This window comes from Diabrotica virgifera, chromosome 7 (genome assembly GCF_917563875.1).
Source record: "Diabrotica virgifera virgifera chromosome 7, PGI_DIABVI_V3a".
Classification (NCBI taxonomy): domain Eukaryota; kingdom Metazoa; phylum Arthropoda; class Insecta; order Coleoptera; family Chrysomelidae; genus Diabrotica; species Diabrotica virgifera.
The window spans coordinates 205595309-205617999 of NC_065449.1; the positions used below are offsets into that span (position 1 = coordinate 205595309).

Sequence of the window (22691 nt, forward strand, 5' to 3'; positions counted from 1 at the left end):
AACTCAACATATTCCCGATGCAATGTCAAATATTTAAAATTGTCACTGATTGTCAGTGTCTGACTGACAATATATGCTGACAATATTATATTCGGCTGAGTGCGTTGTAAGACAAAGATAGATTTGGAAAATATTACCACGGCATTGTGTTCATTTTTTTCGAATCCTGAAAAAACCAATAAATATTTTTGAAAAATTTAAACGCAGAATGAAAGACTAAATTATTACCGAGGGCCGAAAGTCCCTTAGAATAAATAAAAAGTGTATTTTGAATGATATATTTGAAATTAAAAATAACACTAAATTTTCTCTTAGTTTTTCACCCCTGTAACTTATTAAAATAAACATTATAGAAGTTCTCAGGGACTTTCGGCCCTCGCTAATAACGTAATCTTTCATTCTGCGTTTAAATTTTTCAAAAATACTTATTAGTTTTCTCAGGATTCGAAAAAAATGAATCCCCATTTGAATAGCATTGCAGTCGGAAATACGTACCGATCCTCTTAAATAGCTATACTTTAGTTTGAGTACAAAATTTTACATTTTTATTGATTTTTAGAATCATTTTAATTAAGATGCACGTGTGCATCTCGTGGCCACAAATAACTTTTAGATTCCTGGAGCCATGTGATGCACACTTGCTTCTAGTATAAGACAAGAATGAACCTGTCGACAATTTTTTTGAAAAGACCGGTAAAAAAAAGCAATTAATTTTTAATGTAAAAACTGATCCTAGTGCGCAGGTCAACCCAATTAGTACTTGCATTTATCCGATTACTGAAATAATTGTCACGAAACTGTCACTGGACGATCACAATTTTTGTTTGAATAATCGGAAGGACGATGCACTGAACGATCATTTTTTTTGTTGGAACGTATTTTGTTTATTGCGCAGGAGCGTGATATATTGAAAAATGAGCTAATCGGAATATAAATACGCAAAGGGCCTAGCCGGGTAAGATGGTGAAAAGTGCCCCCAACTCAATTTAAATTCCATATAGGCCACTTTTTAGCACATATAGAGGAACTCACTTTCTGAAATTTTTAGCCCTCTAGGTGGTCACGTGACCCCCCTAGAGCCTAATTAGACTTTTTATGTTTTTATTTTTTATCTCAGCCGCATCAAGAGCTAGCCAAAAACTTTATTTAAAAAAGTTGTAAGTTTCAAAAAGATCTATATGAAAAAATATTTTTTTTATTTTTGGCGGGAAATTCGAATTTTTAGAACAATTATAAACTTTTAAATAACTCTGAAAAAAAAACTAAGACACTCGTTTTTACTAAAATCAATTATAATGTGTATTTTTGCACAATCTTTCACCCTGAATTTTTTCAGATTTTTAAAATTGGTGAAACGTACCTTTAAAAATAAAAAACCGCATTTTTTCGTTTTTTTTTTCGTTTTTTGATACAATTTTATACATATTTTTCAAAAAAGGTAACACCGTCACTAGAATAGGTAAAAAACTGAATAATAATTGGGGTTTGCTTAATAAAAATTTTTTGTAACTTTAAAAATCCATTTTCAAGATACAGGGCGTTGAAGAAAACAAAATGTTACACATTTTTTACGATTTTGCTGAAACTACTGGCAGCATTGTAATAAAACTTGGCGGGTTTTAAGAGGTAGCTATTGTGCATGTTTTGACATACAATTAAGGATTTGATATTCATCATTGGCGCGCATAGGGGTAATGGTCTGAACTTTTAAAAGAAAAAGAGATAGTACGCCACTGACATATTTCAAATTAACAATCATTTTTTAATTTCTCGTTCAATTTGCAATAAAAAATCTATCTTCTCATTTTTTCACACGACGCGCCGTTTTGTTGCAAAAAATAAAATATCTTAACGCTTCCAAAGTATTCGAATTAATTTTTATAATGGATGTACGAGTTTATGTAGATGTAGAAACTACTAGAAGTTCGAATACTTTGTAAGGGTTAAGATCTTTTATTTTTTTTATAAAAATGGCGCGTCGTATGAAAAAATAAGAACATATATTTTTTGTCACAAATTGAACGAGGAATTAAAAAACGATTGTTAATTTGAAATATGTCAGTGGTGTACTATCTTTATTCTTTAAAAAGTTCAGACCATTACCCCTATGCGCGCCAATGATGAATATCAAATCCTTAATTGTATGTCAAAACATGCACAATAACTACCTCTTAAAACCTGCCCAGTTTTGTTACAATGTTACCAGTAGTTTCAGCAAAATCGTAAAAAATGTGTAAAATTTTGTTTTCTTCAACGCCCTGTATCTTGAAAATGGATGGCATTACAAAAAATTTTTATTAAACAAACCCCAATTATTTTTCAGTTTTTTACCTATTCTAGTGACGGTGTTACCTTTTTTGAAAAATATGTATAAAATTGTATCAAAAAACGAAAAAAAACCAAAAAAATGTGGTTTTTTATTTTTAAAGGTACGTTTCACCAATTTTAAAAATCTGAAAAAATTCAGGGTGAAAGATTGTGCAAAAATACACATTATAATTGATTTTCGTAAAAACGAGTGTCTTAGTTTTTGTTTCAGAGTTATTTAAAAGTTTAAAATTGTTCTAAAAATTCGAATTTCCCGCCAAAAAAATAAAACATTTTTTTCATATAGATCTTTTTGAAACTTACTACTTTTTTAAATAAAGTTTTTGGCTAGCTCTTGATGCGGCTGAGATAAAAAATAAAAACATAAAAAGCCTAATTAGGCTCTAGGGGGGTCACGTGACCACCTAGGGGGCTAAAAATTTCAGAAAGTGAGTTCCTCTATATGTGCTAAAAAGTGGCATATATGGAATTTAAATCGAGTTGGGGGCACTTTTCACCATCTTACCCGGCTAGGCCCTTTGTCAGAAAGCGGCTCACAAGAAAGAGATAAGTAGAAAAAGGATTATATTTTATACTACTTGAATAAGTAAGTGTTATAGCTTACAATCCCATGTAAACGATAAATATCCATAAAACGATTGTTTTTTTTTGCTTTCACGTTATTATTTTCAATTCTCGATTGCATTCGAGTGTGAAAAATTAAAGCAACATAAAGTACAACGCCGCTCGAATTATCTCGAGTGTGCACAGTTTGGCCAGTTTAGCGCGCTCGAGTTAACTCGAGTGTGTACGTTAAGGGGTTAAGCTTGGACCGACCTTTTTCATATGAACGAAAATAGTACTCCACGATAAAATTTTGAAGCACCTAATATTAACACGACAGTCACAAATTTGAAGCATACGCATTTCAGTACTGTCTATTTTGCCGCATACCGCATACCGCATTTATATAAAGTATAGTATTATCTCAAAATACCCAACTATTAATTTTTTTTTGATACACTGCATTTTTACAATCTACTCTACAACACAAAGTAATAAGTAAATAGTCTGAAAGTAAATTAAGGTGAGTTAGGTACCATCCAGTGACGGTTCTCTAAGTATTATTGTTGATTGTGGTAGGTCGTCTGGCCATATTCTCTTTAGTCTTCTTTCAGCAAGTGGTTGGGTGAATAAATTATTTATCAAGTCGTTGGTCTGGTCAGTGGTGCGATTTTTATATTTTATTGAACAATTTTTTATTAAGTCCTTGATTAGTGGGATGTCCAGATCATTGTGAAGTGTCTGTTTGGATACATACCATGGAGCTTTACTTATCATACGGAGAATTTTGGATTGGAATGTTTGGAGTATCTTCGTATTTGAAGGTTTACTGCAGCCCCATAGTTCTATTCCGTAAGACCAAACTGGTATAAGTATAGCTTTGTACAGAAGCAGTTTATTTTCAAGGGATAAATGAGACTTTAGCCAGTTCATATTTTTTAGTTTAAGATCTAATTGTTTACGTTTAATTTTAATGTGCGTTTTCCGTATGAGTTTTTCATCCAGATGCAATCCCAAGTATTTGACCACTGGACCCCGATTTTTGACCCTTCGCTTCGTTATCGATATTCGCTATCTGTACACTCTACAGATACAGATAGCGAATGATCAGTAACGAAGCAAGGGGCCAAGAATCGGGGTCCTGGCTTGATGGGAATCGGAGTATTATTTATAGAAACTTGAGGGCATGTGGATTTTCTGGTTGTAAAAGTAATTTGTACTGATTTGCTGGCATTAACATTTATTTTCCATCGATTGAGCCAGTTTTGTAATTGGTCTAAATGATTTTGAACTTTTTGTGATGCTACATTAGGGTCGACATCCACTGCTAAGATTCCCGTATCATCGGCAAAAGTAGCTAACAAGGTATCATTTCTGGTTGGAACGTCGGCTGTAAATATCAGATATAAAAATGGGCCGAGAACGCTACCCTGTGGTACTCCAGATTGGATGATGTGGTAATTTGAGAAATTGTCTTCAATTTTGACTTGGAAATATCGGTCAGTAAGATACGATCTTAGAATAAAGTATAGTTGGTCTGTCATGTGTAATTTCAATTTATAGAGGAGACCTTGATGTCGTACCCTATCAAATGCCTGTTGTATATCGAGAAACACTCCAGAGCAAAACTTTTTCTCTTCAAGAGTTGTTTTAATTATATTTACTATTCTGTGACATTGTTGTATGGTTGAGTGTTCACGTCTAAATCCGAATTGGTGTTGTGGTATAATTTCGTTTATGGGGACAACTTACTCGATTTTATGTAATAGTAGCCGTTCTAATACTTTCGACATTATTGGGAGTAGGCTTATCGGGCGATATGAATTTGCTTGTGGTGCGGGTTTACCAGGTTTCGGAATCATAGTAACTTGATCTAATTTCCATTGTATTGGAAAGTAGGGAAGACGTAGTATGCTGTTGTATATTACTGTTAATAACACCACTGCTTTTCTCATTCTCGGTAGCTTCTGAAGTAATTCTCCTGTTATCAAATCATAGCCAGGAGCTTTCTGAGGATTTAGCATTTTTATTTGTTGTCGAACTTCTGTCGGCGTAAATGTTGTCAGAGGAAGAGATAGTTGACATGGAGTTTCGAGGTACTTTTTTATATCGTCATCTTCATCGTCATTGTTTTCTGGTGCTGAGAATACAGTTGCAAGATGCTCTGCGAATACTGTGGGTTTTTCTTCATTTGTGCGGGCCCAGGTCATATTTGTTTTTCTTAAAGGTGAATTTGTTATTGTCGGTCGTTTAAATTTTTTTGTAGCTTTCCATATAGAGTGGTCTTCACGTGAGAGGTTCGAAACATAAAACTGGAAGGAGTCGTTTTTTTCCTCATGTAGTGCTCTATTTAGTCTATGACTTATCCTATTAAGATACGTTTTATTTAATGGATTTCTCGTTTGTTGCCATATGTGTCGAGCTCTTCTCTTTTCTGCAGGTTCTGCTCTTATATGGAGGGGAATATTATGGTTTTCTTGCACACTTCTTTGACGCTGCTGTGTTGCTTCCCACGCTGCTGTTTGTAAAACTGTTGTTAAATAGTCTACTGCTTCCTCTACCTCTTGGTTTTCTTTTATCCTAAAATCTAGTCTAATATTTTTATTTACAAAATTTCGGAAAATATCCCAGTTTGTTTCTTTAGTTGACAGTTTGGGTGGTAATCTTCTCCATATTATGTGTGTGCTTAAAGTTATTATTATTATTATTATTATTATTGTTATGTGGTCTGATGTTAAATCGAAGACTTCTATTGCACTATGGATGTCAGATATCCCTTTTGTTACAGCAAAATCTACCAAATCTGGGATTTTGTTAGGGTCCGTAGGCCAGTATGTGGGTTCTGTTAATAAATATCTTAAGTTATTTTGTTGAATAGTATTCATTAATGCTCGACCTTTAGGCGTGATTAATCTGGAACTCCAAGTGGTGTGTTTGGCGTTCCAGTCTCCTGCTACTATGAATTTGGATCCAAGAGTTTGTATAAAATCATGATACTCTTCGCTTGAAATGGGATGTCTAGGTGGGCTGTACATAGATGCTACACTGAGAGAGGTATTTGTTTCGAGTTTAATGATTGCTGCTTGGATTTTTTCCGTGATGTAAGGTTGGACTGCATGGTGTTTAATTTTTGATTTAATAATAACGGCAGAACCTGCATGTGCTCCTCCGTCTGGATGGTTTGCGTAGTAAACAGTATAGTAAGGTATCTTAGTAACCGTTCTTTCTGTGGCATGGCTTTCAGATATTAAGAGAATGTCTATATTATTCATTTTTAAAAATAGTGATATTTCTAGTATATGGTTTGAAATGCCATTAGCATTCCACGACGCAATTCGTAACGACTTTGTCATTATTTTGTTACTTTGTTAATGACTGTGGTTAACATGTTAAAATCATGCTATTTTGGTTTAAGAGTTGAGAGAACATATTTTTGAATTCGTTTAGGAAATTTGATAGTTGATCTGCTAATTCATTGTTATTTTTATTGTCTTCATTTGTGTTTCCAATGACAGCATCTCCATAACTGATCCTGTTGAAATTATTCCTTTATTTTTTGTCGACCTCGAGCCTCAAACGAACAACAAGGAAATATTTGAACTGCAGTATATACAACATTGTAAAATAAGGGTGGAACCACCGAGAATTAAAAGAAATATACCACAATGTACACGATGCCAAGAATATGGCCACAATAAAACGTACTGTGCAAAACCATATAATTGCGTAGAATGCGCTGGATCACACAACACAAAGGATTGCAAGAAACCAAAAAACACGCCAGCAATTTGCACTCATTGCAACGGAGACCATCTTTCTAATTATAGAGGATGTTCTGTTTATCGTGAACTACTAAATGCCAGATACAATGACAAATCAAAACAAATCACCACTCAAAATCCTGTCAATACTCCCAATGCAAATATACCTACCCAACATCATAACTATTAATTGTAAAATTTATACGTTTTCTGAAAAATTTGTTTTCTGACGTCTCTGCCGTCCAAGCCAATGTCTCTTAGAACTTCAATCAATATATTTAGAGTGCTTAACACGATCAACGACAACTATTCAAAAACTCCAATACTACTGTTACTTAAACTGTCAACTTCCTGTGTTTATATCAACGAACTGTCAATACTGACAGGTTTGACAGTTCGTTGGTTTATATACATTTTCCGACGTTCCAGCATAGATATAACACATAGATTAGGCCAGGTCCGAAAAATAGCGTACCGCGGAGCAGTTCGGGTCGGTGGTCTATCTATCTCTCTCTACCGGCGCTTAGCTTTCTCTCTCTAGCATATGATGGCCGCCGCCTCTGTGTCTGTGTCGTCCTATTACTCCCACTCTTGGTCTTGGTAGATACGCCCACACTCGCACGACAGGCAAAGATAACTAGACCACTGTACTTGATATGGGGCGTTACACCCCGATGCATTGAGTGGCATACTCCTAGACTGGTCTATTGTTAACATGTCTCTGCGTTCTAGACCTTCATTTCGGGATTTTTCGATGACATCTCGAACATTCTAGATTTTTAATACTTCTTCTTTTCCCTCAAGGGCCTTTTTCTATATGGAATAAATCTTATTTAACTACATAATGTAATACTATTGATTGTATAGAAATCATTTTTTTTTCAGATGGATGAAAGCAGTACAAAAAGCATAAAATCTTCCAAAGCATTCTTTAATCAACTACAGGAGCAAGCACAAGCCCATATTAATAAAAAAGTTCAGGGTTCAGAGAAAAAGAAAAACACAAACAAATTGAATGCGAGAAAAATTAAATTATAGTTTTTGTTTTATTTTTTAAAACTTTGTATATAAGATAAAGGCTTTTGTTTACTATGTTGTTATTTTATTTTTTTGTGCGGATATTGTGTTCTTTGTTGTCACATGTGCGCGCACCCACAAACAAAATAATGAAAATCTTTACGAAGTAAATAAAACGCATAAATCAAAGGAATCATTATTTTAATTTTATAAACAATATAGTAAATTGATATATTATGACAAAGTATCTATTAATTTGTAAAATTAAAATAATAATTCTTCTGATTTATGTGTTTTATTAGCTTCGTAAAGATTTTTTTGTCGGCAATGTAATATAATACACGTTATACACCGCATCCCTCGGTAGACCGCAAACAAACTATAGCAAAAACGCGACGGTAGACCGCATACGATAGTGGCACCTGACAGTGAAAAAAACTCTAGAAAAGTGCTTAGAATTAGTTTATCGACTTCGGGACTTGTTTTGAACATACGTTTTTCACCCCGAGAAGGGGTAGGGTGGTGGTATTTTTCTCCAATTACCATCAGGGAAAAAGCACACATCAGCACAATATTACTTTTTTTGTTTGTTATCCATGACGCCATTGTTGTATTGTAACATTTTACAATACAATGGCGTCATGGATACTTGTTTCAACCAGAGTTTGGTTGGGGGTTTGCTTGGAGGACGTCCTGTACTAGAGATGTGTCGGTCCGGATGGACCCGGTCCAATTGAACGAATCTAGTAGTGGAACGAATCGGACCGAATCCTTCACAGAATACATACCGGGTCCATCGCTACCCTGATTTAACTAATTTCTTCAGGTTGAACCGGATCCGTGGTTTTACCGGGTCCGTTGTTCACTTTGTCCATTGCATAAAACAGTTAAAATAAAATGTTTGCTTTCTGATTATTTTTATTTTAGAAAGAACACAAATAATTATAGTACCAAAACAAATTAAACTAATACAAAAATAAAAAATTACGCTTAACAAACCTAAAAATAAAAAATATACATATATTAATTAATTTGGCAAGTTGCTTTGCAAAAACATTACTTTAGACAGCTTACTCGCTTTCATTTGGCTTCGTTTATCTGTCATTATCAGACCTGCCTTTGAAAATTGTCTCTCACATGGGACTGAGGTTGCAGTAATACAAAGTCTTTTTTTTACTAGGTCAACTAGAGCAGGAAAAATTGCCTGTCTGTCATTCCACCATTTTAGTGGATCTTCGGTTCTTTGTAATATAGGTTCTTTAATATATCGATCTATTTCTAATATTGCAGATGTTCGTGGGTTGATGTTGGAGGTGACGTTTTGTACTTGACTATCAAATTCTTCCCAAATCATTGAATGTGCTGAGCTATTGTCTGTAGATGTAGGTTGAGGTAGCGTTGCATGAGTTTGAATTGTACTGTTATTTGATTGTAATGACTGGAGTCTATTTCGCAGTCTTTCAACTGTATATTCATATTTATTGCGATTAATGAAACTAAATTGTTTAAATCTTGGGTCTAGGAATGTGGCTTGACAAATAACTTCATTGTCTTCGTATTTATCGAATCTTTCTTTCAATTCTTGTTTTAGTTTATATACCATATTTTTGCACCCTGGCTTTAAAATTTCGTCTGAAAATTTATCAGAAGACACATGGCGATTCATTATTTTTATAAAGTATAAAACTTTCGAAATTGTAACACCTTTTTCTGCGCTTATTTCTGCCGTAACCTGACTGAATACCCCTAAAATATCAGTAGCTTGTTTAATTTCGGATAGTTCTTCCTCATTGAGCGTCATTAAATCCCTGAAATAAAACAAATGCGATAATATAGGTATAATAGTATATTAATTATTAATGAAAAGAAGTGACCATTTTCATTCGTTATGCTTCATATGCAGACTGTATACCTAGGCATCTACTGTAAGTACAATTAACTCAGAAAATATCGACCGCACGAAAAAAAAAATGTTAAAAAGAAATAGTAATAATTCATTCGATTTATTTGGAATATGTAATTTCAGTTACGGTATTTTAACGTTTTCTATACTAAAATTTGATAAAAAAACTTGTTTTGAATCAAAATGACTTCTTATTATGCCTTAAAATGATATTTTTGAGTCCCTTCTATTAAAACTTTATGTTTTCCATTGATAACAGAGTGAATGGTGAATGAAACAGAGAATAGGGTTAAAATAAATAGCAATATTAATTCTTACCTCTTAGTTAAAGCTAATGTGACAATTACTGCGTCTTTTATCTGCCAAAATCTCACAAGCATGTCGTAAGTAGAATTCCATCTTGTAATTACATCTTGTTTCAATTTGGTTTTGGGTAAACCCATTTGCTCTTGCATGTCCTGGAGTTTCTTTAGCGCTGACGAACTTCTTTTAAAATATTCCACGATGGATTTCACTTTTTTTATTAGTTCGCTTATACATTCTAATCCTTTTTGCACTACTAAGTTAATGCTATGTGCAAAACAACCAAATTGGCGAAAATTACAGAGCCTAACGGATTTCACAACGTTAGGGGCATTATCGGTCACAACAGTTGTGATCTTGTTGGAAATTTGCCACTCTTGAGTTTTACTCATCAATATATTCCCTAAATTCTCTGCAGTATGCTGCTCGCTATAATTAAAACATTCTAATAAATATGAGCACAAATTAAAATGTTGGTCGATGTAGTGTGCTGTGATCGCAACGAAACTTTCGTTATTTATGGAAGTCCATGAATCCGTTGTTAAACATACAGCAACTGCTTCCGAAATTTTTAATTTAATTTTTGAAAGCAAATCGTCATGCATTTTTGGTATAAGGCTTTCGGAAATTGTTTTTCTCGAAGGGCATTTATATGCAGGAACAACCATTTTTAATAAATCTCTAAATTCAACTTCCTCGACTAAACGAAATGAATGAAATTGTTTGACTATCAGCCTCACTATTTGCTTATCTATCATTTGGCTTTTAGAAAGACTAAGAGGTCTTACGATAAAATCACCAATTTGTTGCTGCGTCGTAATTTTCCTCCTTTTGTTTTGTGGTTGTGACTGTGACGTTGATGCAGACGTCTGTGGATCGTTTATTGTCTGACTAGGTTCATAGTTCTCTTCTTGGGAAAATAAATTTTGTGCAGCTGATTCAGACTCTTCACGCCTCAAAGGAACAGTAGAATGTTTTCTTTTCAAGTGCCTTGAGATATTTCCCGTAGAACCACCAGTGATACTAAGTCCTTACAATAGCAACATTTCACTCTGTTTGGATTATCCGTGGTATCAAAATGATTCCAAACTTCACTTCTCTTTCGGCTTGCCATTATTTCACAAAAAAATCGCGTATTAACACTTAACACTACTAATCAAAAACAAAAACCAACGTCTAAACTTCAATCGGTAATACGGATGGGCGACGTTCATCGATGATAGAAAGACTAAAGACAAAGACTGAACTGAGAAAGACTAAGGCCGATGCCACATTATGCGTTTTGACCGGATGCGTTTCCGACGCATCCGGTGAAAACGCATAGTGTGACAGATCGGTCCGGTTGCGTTGGAAGCGGATGCGTTCTGAGTCATCGGTACGCGCTTACTACCTGCACCAGACTAAACGCATAGTGTGACAGGTCGGTCCGGTTGCGTTGGAAACGGATGCGTTTTCACCGCATCCGTTCAAAACGCATAATGTGGCATCGGCCTTACACCGAGAATACCGAGATAATCTAAACAATATGTTCATTGTTCTTCATCTAATGACATCTAAACACTATTTACACTGTTATTCTACGTACAACACGTTTGTCACGTTTATACCCTTAAAATGTTTTCTTCCCAAAAATTCCAGGTAGTATAGTGAATACATTTTATGATCTTTTAACAACATAATACAATAGGCCAATCAACGGTCTCACTATAAAATCAATTATTTCAATAGTTTGAATATTTCTTTGTAGACTAGGTAGAGTGACCATTCTGTCTTGAAATTTTCTAATAACAATAACTCTATTTATTAATTTATTTGCTAAACAAAACTCACGATTCAAATTTCGAAAACGGATACAGATAAAGTATAGTTTGGGTTGGGACTTTATGATTTGGTTATTGAAGTTATTTTGTATATGTATTTTTGTATTGTTTAATATTAGATTAAGGTTACACAATTTATTATTCTATTGGGAAATAAGCCACAATTTAAGTTGAAAATGAAATTTATTACCGTTTTGACTTCCACTTCGGGAGTTGTTATTTAGACAGGGTGAGGCAGATAAAGGGCATATTAGAAATATTTAGAGAACTAAAGGCAATAGAATCATGAAAATTGGAATGAAGGGGTTTTGATGAGTGATCTTTTTAACGAAAATATTTTCATCCATTTGCTACTTCCGGACTACTAGACCCTATTTCATTCAGACCCTCATTCAAAAAGTCATGACTTCGCAACCGGTCCGCCTCACTCTGTCTCTGTCCTATCGATCGATGTCGATAGAACCGGAACCGAGTCTGCTGATCTGATTGATAACAACACCAATGATTCGGTCATGCATGTGCATGGATAGGTCTCGGTCAAAGTCAGCTACCGGTCCATGGACCGGGTCCACTTGAACCGAAACCGTCGCTGGATCCGGACCGACACATCTTTATCCTGTACTGAATCCTGTGTGTGGAGTGTGGAATTGGAAATATTGTGTTTTGATTACTTTTTGTGGGCCGATCCCGGCGGTACTGCAATACCGGGCCAACCCGTGATAGAAGTGGAGCAAGCCCCTTAACCTTCCATCTATTTCCAAAAATCAGTTTAATATACTGGCCCCGCATGCGGGGCGTATCAGATATTAAGCTGATAAGAACAGATACTACACTTTGATCTTAGCCAGAGGCCGAGAAGCGATAACCAAAAATTTTCCAATCGAACTACTCCTGGCCAAAACTCGATTAGGTATAAACACGTATACAGTAGCGCCATCTATCCCGGTTAGCGTAAATTTAAAAAAAATGTACACTGTAATATGGACAAACTACACACAGACGCACACAGTATTGATTTTACAATGAGATATGTGCGCTAATATTATAATAACCGGCAAAATAACGCAAAAGACGGAAAACAATACATTGTGAAATAAAAAAGATCAAACTCGTAGACGTTTTATCAATAGAAACTTATAAATTTACAACTATACTGATAGTTCCCCACCTTAACGCCATTACAAAGTTATTTGTATTTGAATAGTGTGGTTAAGTTTTCGGCCCAGGTAGAAATTAATAAATTTTAATCTATTGTAGTTTTAATTATTATACCTGCTAGCTACTATTCAGTATGTTCACCTCACGAAATTTAACGATACTACTCAAATACAAATGACTTTGTAATAGGATTAAGATACGGAAGGATAAACTTTAAAGAAGAACTTAATGTTTTTATATCCTTTCTTGTATGATGAATAGGAAAATCCAGAAATTTTGTAGAGGTGATATTTTATTGCTCCTATTCTCACCTTAGGTATAGGTAATTTTATTTTAATTTTATCACTCTAAATCGTGCATAACATGCATCTTCTTCTTATGGTGCCTATCCGTTACGGATGTTGGACACTAACATGGCTATTCTGACTTTGTTGACTGCTGCCCTGAAAAGTCCGGTAGTGGTTAAGTTAAACCATTCTCGCAGGTTATGCAGCCAGGATATTCTTCTTCGTCCTGGACCTCTTTTCCCATGCACTTTACCTTGAAGTATGGTCCGAAGTAGGTCATATCGTTGTTCATTGCGCATTATATGGCCCAGGTATTCCAGTTTGCGACGTTTTATGGTTACGACTAGTTCGCGCTCTTTACCCATTCTATGTATAACTTCTTCGTTGGTAACTCTGTCTATCCAGGAAATCCTCAACATGCGTCTATAGCACCACATCTCAAATGCTTCGAGTCTCTTCAGTGATGCTTCAGTTAAGGTCCATGACTCCACGCCATATAAAAGAACGGAGAATACGTAGCATTTTAGTAAACGAACTTTTATTATCCAATTTTATATCGTGGCTGTTAAAGATTTTTTTCATTTTGACGAAAGCTGATCTTGCCTTCTCGATCCTTATCTTAATTTCCGTCGATTGGTCCCACTGTTCATTTAAGTTTGCACCCAAATAACAAAAGTTGGTGATTTGTGTTATAGGTTTTTGGTTAACTAGTAATTGACCAGGTGGTATCCTATTTTTGCTTAGAGGAAAGTAACCAAATATGGAATAGTGCCCTAATATGGAATTCCTTGATTTCTCCGAAAATACAAGTTGGAAGCGCACTACAAGACCATCCTCTATTTCAGTCGCTCTCTTTATTATCGTATTCACACCTCTGTGTCAGATGCGCGAACGATACGTGTCTGACAGGCGCGTTTTGTTTTATCGTCTCGCAGAAAATTTCAAAGGTAAATATATTCAACGAGTATTATTGGTTATTATGCATGAATACAGACTTGTTATGCTATTGCGTATATCAATAGTACCTTTATTTTGATATTTTATGACCTTCTGTAATTAAAACATTACGACTTGAAAAAATGTTGATACTAGTTTGAACTAATATGTACAAATCCAAATATGGACAGTCGTTGGTGCCTAATTATGGAATAGTGGATTAAGTGTAAGTGGGCTCATTATGATTGTGCTGGTCCAGAGTTTCGTACATGGATCTGTGATGTCGGCAAGTGAATTAAGCTACTTCTTCCATTTTTCAAAATTTTCTTATTTCAATTTATTTGATCTCAGATGTTTATGTCTATTTTTGTTATTGATATGTTGGTTTATGCCTATATTCCATGTATGGGTACCTATTCCATATTTGGTTACCCATTTGGGATTTTGTTTTTTGTTTGATTTTTTTTTTGTTAATTAAGATATTTAATAGAAGGCTTTTAATTACTGCATAAAAATGTATGACAAACATTAAATTGTTTTCATTTCTATAAAGGTTTAATTTTATATCCCCAAAACAAAATGGTATTCCATAATTGGCGACTTTCCTCTATAACCATGTATTTGGTTTTTTTGATGTTAAAATCAAGCCCAAACCTGCTACTTACTTCTGCCACCCTGGAGACAAGTGTCTGCAAAAATGAAAGTATCATCAGCGTATATTATGTTGTTCAATCGTTCTCCGTTTATAAGTATTCCCTCGTCTATGTCCGTTAGCGCTAGGTTCATAATGTGCTCTGAATCTCTGAATATGTATTGAACAATAATGGCAGTGGCGGCTCGTGGAATTTGAGCAGGGAGGGCGCAGATAATAACAATTGCACACAAAAATTTGCCCTCAGGGATTTAGTAGGAATTTGATCAGGGGCAGCGGGTTTTCATTTTTCTATCGGGTGCAAAGTGGATTTCCATTTACTATTTGAACGGTGTCTTTGCAATTTTTTCCCTAGAATGTTTGCTGAGAACTATTGTAGGTTTATATACGCAGATGGGCAAATATGACGGCAAACTTTTGACGCGGCAAACGGTTTCAAGTTCGTAGAAAACATTAAATTGGCGTTACGCAGGTAAACGCAATGAAGGGCAATACTCAAATAGGGGCAATAATTTTTACGATGGGCTGGTCGGCAAATTTCTTAAATTATGGGAAAAACCAACCTTACCGACTTTCGGCTCTGGTCAAAATAAAATAGTTAGGTACAACTTACAGGAACTAGGTACCTACTACATATTTAAATTTTCAAATACAAACAAATTTGATTTATAATAGTTTAATAGTTCTATTCAAGAAATACACTACGACATTGCGTTCATAATAATTAATACATTACAATTACTTTTTAAAATTAAAATCGGCTCTACGGTCTTTCATAGCAATAAATTTTTCCATAACTTTTTCCTCGAAATCATGGATCCCATCATGAAGTAAATTTCGGTTTATGGACATCATAGCTAGGGCATTTAGTCGATCATTAAGCATTGTGTTTCGCAAAAATGTTTTTATGCGCTTAAGGGTTGAAAAACAACGTTCCGATTCTGCAGTTATCATTGGAGTTGTCACAATAATTTTTAACACCATTATTGTTTCTGCAAAGGTTTCGGCAAGATTATTCTCTAACATAAACGTGAGAATGTTCATAGCTCCAACAATTTCTTTTAAGTCTGGCCTCGAATATATTACTTCTAATTCAGTCTTTAATCTGGTCTTGCATAACACGGGATAACAAGTAGTTACAGCATCTAGAATATTAACTGGAAAAGTTTTCGAATATTTTGAGTACATGTCTTTGTTGAATAGTTCAGCCGCTTGCAAATGGCCCCGATAAGAGAACCTTTCCTTCATTTGTGTTGTTATTACATCACACACCTCCTTGGCAATAACACTTCGCATATTATCATCAGTTCTTCTTCTTTTAGCACTTTCAAAATTTGATTCAACACTTTCTTTAATTTCATCAGTATCATTTCGAATGTTGGTAATACTTTGCTCAAAAATTTCTAAGTCCTTCTTCAATTCAACAATGTCCTTATTTCTTGATTGGAGTTGATTATAAAGTATATCGACTTGCGGCAAGACTTTATGGAAAATCGTTAACCAAAACATAAATTCTGGATCTTCTAACGCTCGCCTCAAGCCAGAAGCCTCATTGGAAGTAACACTCTTTTCACATCTGTCCTCGACCTCTTCAAAAACTTCTATAAGTTTCTCACGATTTTCATATACAGAATTAACCGTACGAATATTATAGTTCCATCTAGTGACGGCCACTCCCGGTAATCTTTTATTTACTATTTCTTCTAAAATATCGCATCGATGGGAAGAATTTGAAAAAAACGCTGGGATAGCTGATAGATTATTAAAAAACACTCGCACTTTAGGGTTTTGCGATGCGGCTTTCTGCATAATTAGGTTTAATTGATGGGCATAGCAATGTATAAAATGTGCACTGGGATATTTCTGTTTAATTTGGATTTGAACACCGCTGGTAGAACCGCTCATAACATTTGCACCATCATAAGTTTGCGCTATTAGTTTTTGAGGAGTTTTTAAAATTAACGGATCTATTTCGTTTTCAATGTAGGTTTTTAACCCAGCTGCTGTTTTATCCATAACCCTTAAAAAGCCCCAAAAATTTTCATAAATGGAATCTTCGTAGAAATACCGTAATATCAATACCATTTGACAATTATTTGAGACATCGGTGGTTTCATCGCATTGGATAGATAAAAAGTCGGCCTTTTCAATTTGATGGGAAATTTCTTCCCGACAAACTAGTAGCATACAGTCCAAAATATCATTTTGTATGGTCTTGGAGGTTCCTTTAAACACAGTTGCTTTCTGTAAATGTTCTTTAAGTGTAGCATCCAACTCTGCAGTAAAATCTATCAACTCTCTAAATATTCCTCGATTTTCAGATCCCTCGCTTTCGTCATGACCTCTAAGTGCTAGTTCAAAAGAACCGCAAAATTTTACACAGCTAATAATTCTTTTCAAAATGTGTCGGTTTTTTCTGACTTTATTATTGTGTAGTACTAAAGACTCCCTGTATGCAGAACTCAATTGTGTTAAAATATTGACTTTGCCAAGCAATGCGAACCCTGTGCATGAATTAATATGACCACGAGACGATTCATGTTTTTTTATTTTTGCAGGAAGGTGGTGAAGATCTTTTATCCCTGTTCTTGCCCAATTTCGGTCCATCCCTGATCCGGCATTGTAAAGTAATAAACACGGGAAACAGTACAATAAATTCGAAACGTCACAACCGCAAATCCAATTATTTCTTGTATAAATGTCTCTTGAAAAATGGCGGGTGAAACTTCTGTTTTCTGCTTTGCGTTCACTAATTTGCGTTAACTTCAAATTTGGCAACGGCCTGCCCAATTCTTTAATTTTTAACTTATCTTCAAGTGGCAGATTGGAAAAGTTCGTATTTAATATATTATGAACAGTATTCATGATGCTAAAATAAATTCGTTCTAATTAGCCCATGTGTTATAATATGAAAAATATGTGTACTTACGTAATAAGAATAAGTGAAACTTTAAACACTACTACTGCAAACTTTTCCACTGCTTTCGCTTTATTGTTGTCAGAGATAACTGCTTGCAAAGCTTCTTGCCGCGTGCTTTCTTGCTCACTGAGGCCGCTAAAGAAGTGCGGCCAAAATGCAACATCACGCAACGTCTGAAGATGAGTGGGAGTGTTGGTCGACCGTCCTCGATTGCTATGGTTACGTGGCCGCACTTCTCTTGCGCCCAAATATCGTGCGTGCCCTCTCAACGTGGTCTCAACCATCGCCTACGTCCTATAAAGCTATGACAAGCTGGTTGAGCGTCGGAAAAATATCAGACAGTGTTTTTATGTGAATTTCAACAAATTAAAATTAGAAGAGAAAATGTTGAAGTTGGTTGTATCAGAATTTTTTAACCAACAGTATATCTGGGAGGGCGCGCGGCCATGCGGCCTCAAAGAGGAGCCGCCACTGAATAATGGGGACAATATACAACCCTGTCGCACATATCTTTTTATCTTTATTTCATCTGTTAACTGATCCCCTACTCTAACAGCTTCAGTTTGTTCGTAATAGATATTGTTTATTATACGGCGATCTCTGCTGTCTAGACCAATTGAATTTAATATTTTCATCAATTCATCATGTTTTATTCTATCGAACGCTTTCTGGTAATCAACAAAACACACATATATATCACAATTCACGTCTCTACATGAACATGCATCTAAAAGTGCATAAACATATGTCAAAATCAGTACCTATACCAAGGGCCAGATTTTATTATTCGGGAGGTTTGCGGCCACTGAATAAGACTACGCGCAATCAGAACAGACTCCCGAAGCACCTGTTGCCCAGGGTTACTGCTAAGGCACGCCATCTTGAGTTTCGAGCGTTTTCGGTACTAAACTGATTCAGACAGATTACTCGGGAGGTTTTTGAGGTTGCCTAACACGAATATGACATCATAACCGACCATCGGAGCATCTAGTGCCCAGACTTTCGAGACTTTCCGACACTATTTTGATGCAAATAGATTACTGGGAGTCAAAGCTTTTAACCTAATAGAAACATTAAAAATATTCCTAAAAGATATTTAATTGAAAACTTATTGGACCATTTTCCTGGTAACACCTCCATGGCTTCTAAAAATTGCAAGCCAGATGGATGCTGAAGCGAAGAAGACAAGAGGGAATTCATAAACTTACAATTTACGACCCCGTCTGTTCAGCTGGTAAATTCCAACGGAAAATGAACCTAGTTACTAAAAGGAGTAAAACTAATATAAAATAAAATAAAAATGACATATAAAATAAAATAAAAATGTGTTTAAAAAAATATATATATTTTTATTTTATTTTAAATTACTGGGAGTTTTTGGGATCGCTGAACACGAATACTTCATCAGAACCGACCCCCAGAGCACCTGCGGTGCCCAGGGTCACTGCTGAGCACGTCATCTTCTGGAATTTCAAGGGTTTAGGTACTAAATTGATACGAACAGATTACTTTGGGAGTTTATGGGGTTGCTGAACATGAATATGACATTAGAATCGATCCTCGTAGCTCCAGTGCCCAGGGTGACTGGTATGCACATCATCTTCTGGAATTTTGAGGGTTTCGAAAAAAGGGTGGAAATGCATATAATTAATATGACATTATAACCTACCCTCGGTGCAACTAGTACCCATATGGTGACTAATATGCAAGTCATGGAAAGTCGAGAGGCTTTCCTTCACTAAATTGATTATTGCAAACAGATTACTGGGGAGTTTTTTTGGTCGTTGAACACGAATACGAAATCAGAACCGACCTCTGAAAACCGCAAGCCCTCAAAATTCAAAGACAGTGGCGGATCTACGGGTTAGGGGGAGGGGATAGGGAAATTTTTTCCCCAACAAGGTCCAAAAAACACATAAATAATGTATGAGCTGATATGATATTTAAACCACAGACAGACAAATAAAACCCAATAAATCCGCTATAGGATAATAATTAAGAAAACTTAATGCATACCTATATTAATTTATTTAAAATTTAAACCCAAACACAATAGGTAACATTTGTAGCCTGTACCCGAAAAAAGTTAAATTATAGACATTAAAACCAATAACCCTATGATTAGTTATTATTATTACATATTACCGTTGATTGAAAAATTAATATTAACCGCCAATACATAAATCAACGATATTACTCAATTATTTTTAAATCTTTTCTTTTTTGTGTAAATTATAATCATCAGTGGGTAGGATGTATTGCAGTATAAAATAGAAAAAAAACCTTTACAAAAAAATACTTTTGTACGTTTTCGAGGGACGTGACAGGCTGACACCACATGTTGTTTTCGACCGGGCCTGGGTCCTAAATGACATTGGCCTTTTAATAAAAAAAATCATAAAAACTTTAAAGGTTTTTATTTGAATTTGAACTGTTCTTTGATAAACTAATGTTTATTTTTTACTGCAACGCAACCCTCATCGAGAACTAGGACTAGGACTAACAAAACAAGTAGATTCAAGTGCTTATTAAATTCTCTCTTTAGCGATCTTTCACATTATAAGAATTTCGACCGTGCGATGGTTAAAATCTACATAGTGGCTCGAGAATCATTCTCCCTTCACCGAATGTTTCAAGCGGTGAAGGGAGAAAGATTCTTGAGCTACTATGTAGATTTTAACCACCGCACGGTAGAAATTCTTATAATGTGAAACAGCGCACAGCGCTTCTAAAGCGTGTGATACACACGCAAACTTTAAGTACGCGGGTTTAAAGATCGCGGACTTACTCGGCTCGCCGTCGGTGATACACGGCAGACTTACTCATGTCATAACTCATTGCGATGTCGTCGAGAGAAGATGCTTTGTGCTATTTAGGAATTTTATCCTATTATATACTTCGTATCGTATCGTATTATATATTTTTAATACTAATAAAAAAAGACGAAATCGAAAAGTGTGGGTAACAAACAAAATATCATAGATAAGAGGGTAATATTTTCATCAGGAGGTAAAACAGCCTATAAATAATTAGGTTTACTCAAAAAAGCTTAATTCTCAAAACTTATAAAATGTAACTTGTCTCCTTTCAACAATAAACGATTGAATTATTTCTAGGCAATTTGTTTAATTAGTGAAAATATAAGTGTAACTTTAAACGCAATAACATGATGGCTCGAGGCTCGCGGTAGTGATACACGTACGGGCTACGAGTCAGATTTCAAACTTGTTGGATCGACGGCGGCTTAGAGGATGGAAAATTTTGGGGAGGTATAAAATTTTCCATCCTCTAAGGACGGCGGACTTAAAGTAAATACTATTGACTGACTGTAATCCACCCACAAAAATCTGGAAGCACGTTGCCACTAGTGCCACTGTCGGCTTGAAGTGAAACTACGTTTTGAAAATGTAAAATTTGACGTAAACATTCAAATTTAATTTTATAAATTTTTGAATAACGAGCTAATTTTGCTAAATTAAATTAAAATAAAAATAGTTCAAACACTTATACAAAAACAATAATAAACAATTTTATAAATGTAAGGTTAGATTGCTCTGGTTATCACCGCACACCACTAGATGGCGCTATATTGTTTGCTTCCTCAGTTGTAAACTTGGATCTACAGATCGAGCTGGTCTCGTAAATTCCACGGCTTCGCGCAATCGTACTTGAGACACTGTCAGGTGTTTGGATTCCGGTTGAAAATTTGCGTAACTGATATGTTGTGAATTTTTAAAACTTTTAAGTGTGGTTTTTGACCGTTGTGAGAAATTATTTATTTAGTTAATTAGTTTGGTGTTTATAATTTAAACTCTTGTAAACTTTTATTGAAAACAACATATTTTGTAATTTGCAAAAAAACAACATTTGCAACATGCTTTATGCTTTGTAGTCTCGTAAATTCCACGGCTTCGAGCCACGCTCGGAAATGTCAAGAGTTGTATGTATTAGCAAATACTATGGACTATACAGGGTGTCCCGGAAAATAGTGCGTTCCTTAAAGGTCTAGGTAGAATGCACCATTTAAAAGAAAACTTTCTTATACATTTTTTTTCTAAAGTCATCTGTTGCCCCAAAAAATTAAAATAATGTATTTTACTAAAATTTACATTTGGCAACACGGCAGTTTTATTTATTTTGACACAGCTTAGATAAAAATATACAAATTGTAAACACAGTCATATCATAATCACCTGTAACCCCAGAATAGGGCTTTTCATCGATTGTCATTTGTTTCGAGCTTCTGTCATGTGTCACATAATATTAATATATCTACGTCATACGTCTGTGGTTTGTATTATTGTATATACCAATAACGTATGTTGTAGATATATTAATATTATGTGACACATGACAGAAGCTCGAAACAAATGACTGTGAATGAAAAGCCCTATAGGTACATCCTATTGTTGTGATATTGTCATGATTTCGATAGCGAGTATCATGATATTATGTTAATTACGTTTAGTGCAAGATTTACAGCAAGGCTATTTACCTCCAAGTAAAATAAGATCTTCAGAGAACCCGAATTTCTGTGTAAAGTGTTATGTGCAGATAAAGTTTATTTTTACGAATGGTGTGTTTAACTTTCGTGGTTGACAAAAGTATGAATTTGTGGGCTGTGAATATTTTTTATAATCATCTAATTGAACCATTCGAACTTCCCAGAAGATTGAATGGAGAAATGCAGGTACTCAAATGTTTGCAACATGTTCTATCGATGCTTCTTGAAGACGTAGCTTTATTGTAATAAAAAATTTTTATGTAAGTTAAAACACTATACAAACCTTATTTATTAGATATTTAATAAACACAAATATTATGCTGTTTTTCTATTACTGTTATCAGTATTTTATCAATGTATATTATGCCTATGATCGATGATTCATGATATAGTATTTTTACTACAAAAACGTTATTACGTAGGTCAGAATTTTTGACGTAAGAGAACTGTCAAAACATTAGAATGTGACTTTTCATTATTGCTATGTTTATTATAAACACGGCAATAATGAAAAGTCACATTCTAATGTTTTGACAGTTCTCTTACGTCAAAAATTTTG

General features: G+C 34.9%; 2 protein-coding genes and 1 non-coding gene across 3 annotated transcripts in view; 1 reads left to right on the plus strand and 2 right to left on the minus strand.

Moving 5' to 3' along the window:
- Positions 1-7724, plus strand: part of LOC114339051 (U3 small nucleolar ribonucleoprotein protein MPP10) — a 31238-nt gene extending 23514 nt beyond the window's left edge. The window contains exon 7 of the mRNA XM_028289677.2: positions 7518-7724. Coding sequence (XP_028145478.1) covers positions 7518-7670 — 153 coding nt within the window. The 3' untranslated portion in view covers positions 7671-7724. The remainder of the gene's footprint in view (positions 1-7517) is intronic.
- Positions 7725-8676: 952 nt separating this feature from the next.
- On the minus strand, positions 8677-9932 carry LOC114339054 (E3 SUMO-protein ligase ZBED1-like). The gene is made up of 2 exons (XM_028289681.2): positions 9871-9932; positions 8677-9457 (listed from the first exon to the last, which is right to left on the minus strand). The coding sequence occupies exons 1-2, from the start codon at positions 9930-9932 to the stop codon at positions 8677-8679; spliced, it is 843 nt and encodes a 280-aa protein (XP_028145482.2).
- A 2414-nt stretch (positions 9933-12346) lies between these two features.
- Positions 12347-12538, minus strand: LOC114339056 (U2 spliceosomal RNA). Its single transcript, XR_003653850.1, has one exon. It is a non-coding gene; the product is annotated as a U2 spliceosomal RNA (small nuclear RNA).
- Between the last annotated feature and the right edge of the window lie 10153 nt (positions 12539-22691).

What these genes read in the sequence shown, in the direction of transcription:
- LOC114339054 (XM_028289681.2), bottom strand. Translation starts at nt 9,932, where the DNA reads ATGCTTGTGAGATTTTGGCAGATAAAAGACGCAGTAATTGTCACATTA. An exon ending in ACATTAGCTTTAACTAAGAG is followed by an intron (nt 9,458 to 9,870) that starts GTAAGAATTAAT and finishes GTTTTATTTCAG; the next exon opens with GGATTTAATGACGCTCAATG.